At 39.0% G+C, this 10,921-nt stretch overlaps 1 protein-coding gene across 1 annotated transcript; it reads left to right on the top strand.

The window, feature by feature from the left end:
* The first annotated feature begins 166 nt into the window (after positions 1-166).
* On the top strand, positions 167-5,560 carry LOC107668780 (homeobox protein SIX4-like). Its single transcript, XM_016460764.1, has 3 exons — positions 167-1,023; positions 3,657-4,294; positions 5,039-5,560. Exons 1-3 carry the CDS (start codon positions 242-244, stop codon positions 5,467-5,469), a joined length of 1,851 nt encoding a protein of 616 aa, XP_016316250.1. The 5' UTR covers positions 167-241; the 3' UTR covers positions 5,470-5,560.
* Positions 5,561-10,921: the final 5,361 nt, after the last annotated feature.

Raw genomic sequence — 10,921 nt, 5'->3', positions numbered from 1 at the left:
CATTATTATTATTATTATACTGCGTTCGCCCCGCCCCTTTCGAAATTTCGTGTAGCCAATCATGTGTGTCCCCCTCAAACTATCGGGCTGAGAAGTCACGCTGCTGGAGCGAAAGGGGAAAGCTATCCACTTACAAAGACACCCGATATCACTCGCATGGCGCACGGGTAACCTGATCAGCTTTGGGCAGAAACGAGGCGGGGTGACGGACTAAAGGAATCTGAGGTGAAGAATAAAAACAATGTCTGTTTCCTGCAGTGAAGTGACAGTGGCAGGCGAGATCAAAAAGGAAAATGTGAAGTACACGGAGCCTCTCGAGAGCTCCACGGACAGCCGGGGGCACGTCAAACTCCTGACTCTGGACACTCCTGTGGCCACAGGGATGCTCGTCGGGCAGACTTCTCCACCGGAGCACAAGATGCCCACTATGGACTCTTTGTCTGCGCACACTTCACCCGCAGCAACCGCGACCTCTTTGGCTTTTTCACCGGAGCAGGTTGCGTGTGTTTGCGAGGCTCTTCAGCAGGGGGGCAACGTGGATCGACTCGCCCGGTTTCTGTGGTCTCTCCCGCAGAGCGACTTACTGCGCGGCAACGAGAGTATCCTCCGCGCTCAGGCGCTGGTGGCCTTCCACCAGGCGCGCTACCAGGAGCTTTACAGCATCTTGGAGAGCCACAGCTTCAGCCCTTCGTGCCACTCTGCCCTGCAGGACTTATGGTACAAAGCCCGGTACACGGAGGCGGAGAAGGCCCGCGGTAGACCTCTGGGCGCAGTGGATAAATATCGCCTGCGACGTAAGTTTCCCCTGCCCCGGACCATCTGGGATGGAGAGGAGACGGTGTACTGCTTCAAAGAGCGCTCCAGGAATGCTCTGAAGGACCTCTATAAGCAGAACCGGTACCCGTCCCCGGCCGAGAAGAGGAATCTGGCCAAGATCACAGGACTGTCCCTCACACAGGTCAGCAACTGGTTCAAAAACAGAAGGCAGAGAGACAGAAACCCGTCAGAGGCGCAGTCCAAAAGGTGAGAAAAACTAGAAAACCACAAACACAAACTTTTTTCAGTGAATGAATGACTATAAGACGTTTGTCAAGAGATTTAATTGGGTTATTGACAAGACTGAGATACAGTAGTTAAGGCAAAGTTTTTTGAGAGATCTTAGCATTTTATTATTGTTTCTAAAAAAGGTTTCTGCTTGTCTGCTTGTGTATTGTGACAACTTGTGAGCTGTTACCGGTCTTTTTACAGTTAGACTCATCTTTCCTTTATTCTTAATGATCTTAAATTATAGAGAAAAAGACATGCTTTGATCGGAACTTTAAAAGGCAGCTTCTAAAGGACGTGTGCGTAAAATGTATCGCGTGAGTCACCACCTCGTGTATGTGTGTGTTTATTTTTGAGTGAGTAGCTACTCAGGATCTATTGACGCGTAAGGTTCGCCCCACCACATAAATCACTCCGAACTATTTACTTTTCTTTTTAGCCAGAGGGGATAGGAAAACCTCCTCTTTAGCACTCTATTTTAACACACACACATACACACATGCACTGGCAATACAGGATTCACTTTAATGTTTTTCTCTTTGTGAACAAAGCTCCAGCGCACCTGGTGGAAGTGACCTCCCTCCAACACATACATAATTTTCCATTCACAGAAATCTGATGTCACACGATGCTTGAAGCATCTTGATCAGGAATGTTTTTGTCATCAATCATGTATTTTATCACATATTTTATATGTGAATGAGGCCATTTTAAATTTAGGCTACAACTGTGCCTGCACTCCATAACATTTCCAAAAAAGTTTCAGTTCTTATCCTAACAATTCATCTTTGGCAATGTGTTTTTGCTAATATTACTCAGAACATGCATGCATTTTTTATAGAGGACAAACTGTGCTTTTCTGTAATGCCAAATGTGGAAGTGTGGCAAATGTGATAATATTAATAGGCCATGTCAGGCGTTTTTAACTTTTATAGACTCAGGACCCCCATTCAGAGTTACAGCCAGGAACCCCTCTAACAAAGATTTGATCGGTAGCATTTTATTATTAATATAATTAACAAACATTATTACCTTTTATAAAGTGCAATAGATTATCAGTGTTTTAACAAAATTGAAATGACTTTTATCTAAACCCCAGGGCTAGGCCTATATCATAGTAAAAATAGTGGGATAATAATTTAACAATACTGAAATGTTTTTAAATGGAAAACAAAGAAATAGAACAGAACGCAGTGGTCTAGAGGCGCGTTTAAGAACGCGACCCAACGGCCAAAACTCATGTAGGCTACAGACAGTCAGTAATCTCCCGTAACGTAATGACGTTATCGCTAAAAAATTAAATGCCAAAAACATACAACAGTTGTGGAAGTCCTGTCGGAGTCACACAGCTGCTGCAGTCATTCACTAAACGCGCCCTTCTCTCTCAACTAAACGAATTTATGTTTGAACAGCTGAAGGCACTGTGAAATATTGTCAGTGGATGAATCGCGCTGTATCGTACTTTAAAATATCAGCTAACTTTATCCTTTCGTCACTGGCGGCCCATCCCCGTTTGGCGAGGGGCACTGTGGAAATAAAGCTGACCATTTGTGAAGTCATGCTGTGTTCGCGGGGTTGTGTCGCCATAGGACTCATTGCGCCAAATGGTGTGCGTGCGTGCGTAAAAAGAGTCTATGTAATATAGACAGGATTAGCACAGACACATGAAAGCTGTGATCTAGGGGGTCCCGCGGTGTGAAGTGGATACTCACCTCTCCATTTGTCTGTGCGCGCTCCCGTCTACATCTCCCTGCAGCTGCGTCAGTCCGTGCTCATGTAAAGTTATGCAGGGAGTGAAAAGTAATAATTCAATATTCTCCCTTTCTTTCAGAGTACTTCATTGGTACTAGTGTTCAGCATATAGTATTGCCAAAATCATCAACATTAGTGTCAAAAAATACTAATTCCATTATGCAATACAAATTAAAATAATCTTTTAGCAAGTTATTTCTAGATTTGAATAGACATTTAGACTGTTCTGTTTTAAATAATTAATTAAAGTGAATATGGACACCTGGATTTGATCTTTTTCAGACAGTTTAGAAATACTAAATGAGTTTGATAATTTGTCCAAGTATTTCTATCTTGTATTTTCACAGTAAGCACAGATATACAATTTGCTTTCATTTATATTTTCATTTTCCAGTGGCGCAAATATGTTTTTGTTTTTATGATTTGGTGGACTCTCTCTGCATGTTTTATTGTTCAATTCACATTTAAGCATTTAGCAGTTGCTTTTCTTTAAAGAGACTTTTATTGCTTTCAAGCTGCACATTCACATTTCTTGCTTTCCCTGGGAATCGAACCCATGACCTTGCCATTGCTAGCGCCAATTTTGCATTACCAAAACATTTTCAGTTTGTGATATCTTATTATTTCAGTTGTGTGTATTATGAAATAGTACAAAGTAATATTAACAATTAAAAGTGTTAAAATATAAAATTAAATAAAAATCTAAGAATTCAACAAGATTTACTAAATTACTTAAGTAGCTAAGAAGATTAAATAACTATACAGAACATAAATCTATTATAATGAGCAAAAGTGTAGGATGGAGACAAAAAGGAAGACAATCACTGTCTCTCATCTCTCTGTCTTTCACGTTCTCTCAGTGAGTCAGATGGAAATCACAGTACGGAGGATGAGAGCAGTAAAGGTCAGGAGTCTCTGTCCCCGTGTCCGATGTTGACCTGCAGTGATGGGACCGTGGGTAATGCAGCTGTGTCTCTCTGCTCTGGAGCTCTGGAGGCTGGGGTCATCATCCAGCAGGTTGGAGACAGCAGGAACTCTGTCTCACCAGCATCTGTCATCTTTAACAGAGTCTCAGTCAACACTCCCACCTCTGTTTTCCACAATGGCACCCCTTCATTTCTCTCCACCACAGGACACGTCTTCTTCAGTGGCATGAACTTGGGACTCCAGTCCCTGGCTTGCAGATCAGCGGCAGATGTGGAGATGGATGGTGCAGGAGAGGATAAACCGGTAAGGGTAGACCCTGCACTGGTGTACACCTCGTTTCACTGCACTGTGAATGGGACAGACATAGAGGTGAAAGCAGAGAATGTGAGGCAGGATGTGTCGGTCCAGGACCAGACCACGTCTATTAGCTCGGCATTCAATGTGACTCCATCTGACGGCTTGCAGCTTGAAGGTTACAACTTGGTTTCTGAAGGCAATGGGACCTCGCTGCTCAGCAACAAGGTGGTACTTCCTTCCTTGCAACTCTCATCATCTTCTTCAACCTCATCAGGTGAGTCTCATCAAACATCACTCACAAGATAACATCAATCCTTTGTGCAAGATGAGAAGACCACAGGTGTGTTGTGTTTGTTAGGAGCGTCAAAGAAACGATTTTTTTATGTTTTTGAAAGAAGTCTTTTATGCTCACCAAGGCTGCATTTATTTGATCAAAAATAGAGCAAAACTGTAATATAGTGAAATAATATTACAATTTAAAATTAAAAATATACTTTAAAATGTAATTCATTCATGTAATGGCAAAGCTGGATTTTCAGCATCATTACTCCAGTCTTCAGTGTTACATGATCCTTCAGAAATCATTCTAATATGATATGTATTTGCTGCTCAAGAAACATTTCTTATTATTATCACAGTTGAAATCGGTTGTGCTGCTTAATATTTTTGTGGAAACTGTGATAAAAAATTTTCAGGATTCTTTGTTTAACAGAAAGTTCAAAAGAACAACATTTATTTGAAATGTAAATCATTTGTAACATTATAAAAGTCTTTACAGTCACCTTTGATTCATTTAATCCATCCTTGCATTGTAAGTCACAAAAAAAAATCATAAAATGTCAGAATTTTCCCTTTTTTTTTTGTTGTGGTTTATGTTGTGGTCATCGACTCAACCAAATAATAATTGAATATGAACTGTATATCCTTATAATATCTGTATACCACCAAAAAGGTTTGAGAGCTTCATCCTCTCTCTCATCTTCTGTCATTTCTCATTCCTCTTTCTGTCATCTGTCAGGCATTGTTGATGGCAGTTCTCCTGCTCCCGCCTCTATGTGCCACAACCAGGTGGAGGAGCAGGACAGGCTGCAGCTGACCTCTCTTGAGCCCAGCACAGCACTCTACGGGCTGGCTAGTGTACACACACTGTCTGCTGTGAAGAAGGAACCTATGGAGACTCCTGGTGGATACCTTTACCACCTGGGTTACAGTCCTGACCCCACCCACAGCTCCCCCACCTCACTTAACACAACCATGACAACCACCCAACAAGAATACACCACTCTCACAGTGAGCGCACCCTTACTCACCCAAACGGACCTTACCGGTGAGTTCAGAGGTCATGATGCCCAGATGACCTCAAACCTAAATGGAGACTTCCTGTGTGCGGTTTCAGAGGGAGGGAAGGGCGAGATGAGAGAAATGGAGGATGAAGGGGAAAACAACTGACAAAACTAAAAACTGTGCATATAGAGGAAGAGATGACTGACCTTTGAATTTAAGTGGAGAAAGAGGTAAAAGACTTTTTACCAAAAATCCCAACATTATTTTTAAATACTGATTGAGAGTTTTTTATGTTTTCAGCCTCTGAATATTTTGATGTTGTTTTTTTAAGTATTAAATTATTTTGACGAATCTGTCAGTTTGGTTTGGAGAATCTATGCAAAGTCATATTTGGAGAACACAGTTTTTGAAAGTGTTATTTTTTTTCCTTTTCCTCTTTCTCTCTATTTCCACACACACAGGTACCTTTTCAGCTATACTCTATAAGTATAACAGAGGTTTTCAAACTGGGGTCCAGAGACCCCCCAGAGGTCCACAAGAGAGTGCTAGGAGGTCCATAGACATGACATTATTATTGTTTTATTCTGGCTGAAAATCCAGAGATTAATTACAATGTTTAATTTTATTGTTTTTAGTTATTTTATTCTTTGTTTCTCTACATCTAACAAAACTGATATGTAGAAAAAGGAAACAGAGTATCATAATAGAAACGGAATATTTTCCAGATAATATTTTAAACACACTTAAATATATATTTTTATTTTTCATAGTAGAAATTGGGTCTTTATACACAAACATATATAGCTGCCTTTTATATTTTAGGAATGGTCTCCTTTGCTATGGGAATAATCATTTGGGAGTCAAAAAGTTTGAAAACCCCTGGTATATAAGAAGAATATTTTTTCCATATTTCCTCTAGGCCTATATCCCTTCCATCAATCATTTCATACTATTTTAAGTGTTTACATGCATTTTTTAACTACAAGTAAAAGACAGCTCTCATTTTCTCTCTGTCACTCCCTCTGTCTCTCTTCCTCTCATAGTGGGGAGTGTGGACGTATGTGTGTTTTATGAGAGTCACCTGCTAGTTTCTGCCAAGAAGTGTTGAGTTTAGCAGACAGGTGGACATCCAGTCATGTGTCATCTGAGTCAGACCTTAAAGGTCACCTCCTTATGGAAACACACATGCACAGACACACTTTATTCACATGCAGATTTAAAATACAAAATCTGTGACAATCTTTGTGGCATTGTCATGGACATTACATTGCCTACAGCTTCCAGTTGCATTACTAATAGGCAAATAATATGTAATGTAGACAATACAAATATAAATACAAATACACAATGTTTGCTTATACAAATTAAGGGATGAGTCAGAATGGTGGACGGTAATCGAATGCTTGTCACAGATGCTGGAACAGATGTTGTACGACTGTCAAAGTTTAGGGTATTATCTGTGCACAAAATATGCTAAGAACTACTTGTTTTATTTGACATGCAAACTGTTTTCAGACAGAAATGAGGGTAACTTAAATCTTCAGGTCATTCAAAATAGTGAAAGCAATTGTTTTCCTAAAGGATTTGATTAAACTTACCATCTGGGTTTTACAATGATCCATCCCTGCAAGCATTCAATGAGAATTTGCTGTCAAAACTAATTTCACCTAAAAAGCAATAACAAGCAATAAGAAAAATCATGCTTTTAATTTATACTGTACATTAAACCAAAAACGTCTGAAAAGATATTAAAAAGACATGTCAGCACAGTTGTAAATGTGAAAAAACTTTATATGATTGTGTATGTGAGTGAGTTGTATGTTTGTATATGGAAGAGTGTGTGTTTTTGGTTACAGTAGTTTTTGGTTTTGAGTTTGTTTTTTGTGCCTCCTTGCTTTCTGAGGCTCAACGTTTGGTTGGTCTTCAGGTTGCCTGTCATTTTTTTTTTTTATTATTGTTATTGGTGCTGGTTTGACATCTGCAGTATTTAACTCCATGACGAAAGCTATGCAGCCATTCTGGGAATGAGAAATTACTTTTAGAAATGAATGAAAAGTCTCCTACAGGACTGTCAGAAATTAAAGGGATATAGGTGTGAAATGAGCTAACGTATGGCTGTAAATATATGAGCAAAAAGCAAAACAGCCTTGTGAATAATATTTTAGCATGAACAAAAATGTTAAAGTTATGTATTTTTCTAAAAAATTAAAAAATTAAAAATAAGAAGCACAAAAAGTGATTCATTAAATATTTATACTGGAAAAACAGCCTCATTCGAGTGATTTCATTCAAGACTGAGAGATCTTGTAAACTTTCGACATAGATTTGTTTGCGTTTTCATGTTATGTCTGCAGTGGATGTTAAATATTCAGACGGACAGGAAACATGCAAATAAAAAGATTTAAGTAGCCAGGGAGGGGAGGGAAGCAGAGACCTGATACAGAAAGGCCAGTCCGGGTGCTGGAAAATCAGCGGTGATCGTTTGCACATGCCTGGTGGCCTGGAGCTTGTTAGCAAGCTGCTCTTGTCTCAGACTCTAAATTCAAATAAACAGGAGGGCGATTTCTGGAGGCCCCCGTCTCCTGTTAGGGGTGTCCAGAAGGAGGTAGAGAAACAGACAGAGAAATTCTCTCTGATTTGTAAATGACTGTTACAGTCAGATGCCACTGACAGGCATTGCGTGAATCTCAAATGCAATGCTACAGGATAAAAAAAAAAATGTTTCCTGAAAATGTACTTTCCTTTAGGCCATTCAAAATGTAGACGAGTTTATTTCTTCATCGGAACAGATTTGGACAAATTTAGCATTACATTAATTGTTCAACAATAGATCCTCTGCAGTGAATGGGTGCCGCCAGAATGCAAGTCCAAAGAGTTGATAAAACCATCACAATATTCCAGAAGTTATTCACATGACTCCAGTCCATCAAGTAACATCTTTTGAAGTGAAAAAGCTGTGCATTTATAAGAAGCAATCCATCATGAAGGCGTTTTAACTTTAAATCGTTATGGTCAAAATACCAGTCCATAATCCATAATAACACTTCTTCCAGTGGAAAAACTCCAACTCTTGTTGTCCTCTCACATCAAAATCCACTGAAATATTTGTTTAGAACTGTTTGCACTTGTAAATGGTGCTTGATCTGTGCATATTTCTCCCCTAATTCAGACAAGATGGCTTTTTCACTATAAATAGAGGATTCATTTTAGTGAAAGCAACGGTTTGAAGTTAAAAATGTCTTGATGGATTTGTTTATTACAAACAAACAACTTTTCACATCACAAAAGTGAAATAATCGATTACTTGTGGATTATTGTGATGTTTTTATCCACTGTTTGAACTCTTAATCTGACGGCACTCATTCACTGCAGAGGATGCATTGGTGAGAAAGTGATGAAGTGCAAAATTTCTCCAAATTTGTTCTCTGTTCTCACTGACATCTTGGATGGAGGGTGAGTACTTTTTTTTTTTTTTTTTTAGCAAATTTTCATTTCGGGGTGAACTATTTATTTTTTAAGACCACAAAAACTCAAGCTAACCAACCAAGCAATTTCAGATCCCAAAGCTTTTCTCTGAAATTTAGCTGAGAGAACTAGTTTGGATGCCAACCAAATCTGAATATACCATCATCTCGGCAATATTACTGGGAGTCTTTCAGCATTGTAGTTCATGACTCCTTTCACCAAGTAGGACAGGACTGGACAATAGAACAAGAGAGACAAAAGGAAATAAGAGCATTGTCACCTGTTCCCAAACAGCCTAGGTGACCCGGTTGCCATGAGAGACAGCCAGGTATCAGATAACACCAGCTCGAAAAATGAATGCTTTGAGAAAAAAGAGTGTCGGTGAGAATTTATAATATGTGCTGATTTTGATCCCGTGCAATGGCTTTACACTCTTAAAAATAAAGGTGCTTCACGATCCCCTAGAAGAACCTTTTTGTCTAAAAGGTTCCATAAAGAAACTTTAACATCTGAAGAACCTTTCTGTTTCACAAAAGGTTCTTTGTGGCGAAAGAAGGTTCTTCAGATTACAAAAAGGTAAGAAAGAGATGGTTCTTTAAAGAACCTTTGACTAAATGGTTCTTTGTGGAACCAAAAATGGTTCTTCTATGGCATCGCTTGAAGAACCTTTTGAAGCACCTTTATTTTTAAGAGTGTATGTCACATTTTGTCATTAACAACGTGTAAATAAAAAAACGTGATGGTGATCAAAACCACTCAAACATACCTCACACTGAGCAACAATAAGAAGCGGTAATAAAAATATGAACCTCTCAAACTGAGCCTTATTAAAAACTATGACCTCTCACCTTTGGGGGTTTGAAAGGAGGGGGACTTAATCCTGAATAGCAAACAGAGCTGGATTTGTAACCTGAACCTTCCCCCACGCCCCCACTAATGAGAGGTCAAAGGGCACACGCTGCTCCTCAGCTGTGTTTCATACCTGTGTGTGTGTGTGTTTCATTTACTGGTAAGGTTTTGATGATGTATATGAACCAGACCTACTGTGTGAGATTTGTAAATGTGAATGTCAAATGTAAACGCAGAGTGTCAGATATACTTGATGACAAATGTGAATACTTGTGTTTATTTAAAGCATTTTTCCTCAGTTTGAAGTCTAAAGTTTGCACTGAACAGATCAGTTCCAGGAGAAATGCCATTAAACTAAATAAGAAGTTGAACTTAAATTCTAACTTACCATAAACATACATAATAACAAACTGTGTCATCATACTTTCATTCTTTGCCTTCTGGGATATGAAGCTGTCATTCATCTTTACTGAACTTTGACCTCTGCAGTCTTACACAATGTCTTTGGTATGCCTGCTTAGAGAGAGAGAAGGAGAGGTACAGAGGTGATTTTTTTCATGCATACAGCACAAGTTTTGTGCAGTTACAGGCCACTAGTACTTTTCAGATATTGCTAAACACGTGTTTCTGCAAACAGATACAGATTCGATGGGGAATTCAACAATTCAAAAGGATGCAAAAGCATTTCTTTTAGGGGTAGGGTTAGTCTGAAATAAGTATAATTAAAATAAAACAGTGAAAGTGTAAAGTATGTTTTCAGCTAAATGTGCGTTTGTGTAATTGAATGGCACAGGTTGTTAAAATTAAGAGAATATGCAAGGATTTCAGTGAAACACACACACATACATGGGGTTAATCTATGCCCCCTGGTGAAATTGGACCACAGAGGGAGAGAGCTCAACTGTTTTTTTCATTATTTCTTCTTACACTTACACTACTTTGTAAGAGTGCAGTACATTACTCTTCAATTAATTTAATGGCATTTTATCTTCTTGTTCCAGATTCTGAGCTGAAACAACATCTGTACTGCATAGAAGAACGTAAGAATAGAATTACAGAACTTTAACAGAACAAGAAATAGATCATGAAATAGATCATACATATTTTACAGAGTGCGAGATTCATTATTTGTCCGTTTGTGGAAATAACAGATAGATGACACTGACTGTCGCCCTCTTCCTGTAGTACAAAAATATGACACTTTGAGTCTGCAGATTGCCAGACTGACAAATTTGTATTTGAAATTATTTTGCAAGTAATATATAAGCTAGAGAGAGAGAGAGAGAGAGCGAGAGAGAGAGAG

The sequence above is a fragment of the Sinocyclocheilus anshuiensis genome, unplaced genomic scaffold (assembly GCF_001515605.1).
Source record: "Sinocyclocheilus anshuiensis isolate Anshui unplaced genomic scaffold, SAMN03320099.WGS_v1.1 scaffold72, whole genome shotgun sequence".
Taxonomy (NCBI): Eukaryota; Metazoa; Chordata; class Actinopteri; order Cypriniformes; family Cyprinidae; genus Sinocyclocheilus; species Sinocyclocheilus anshuiensis.
The sequence above is the reverse complement of the archived record's forward strand: the minus strand, read 5'-3'. Positions and strand labels throughout refer to the sequence as shown.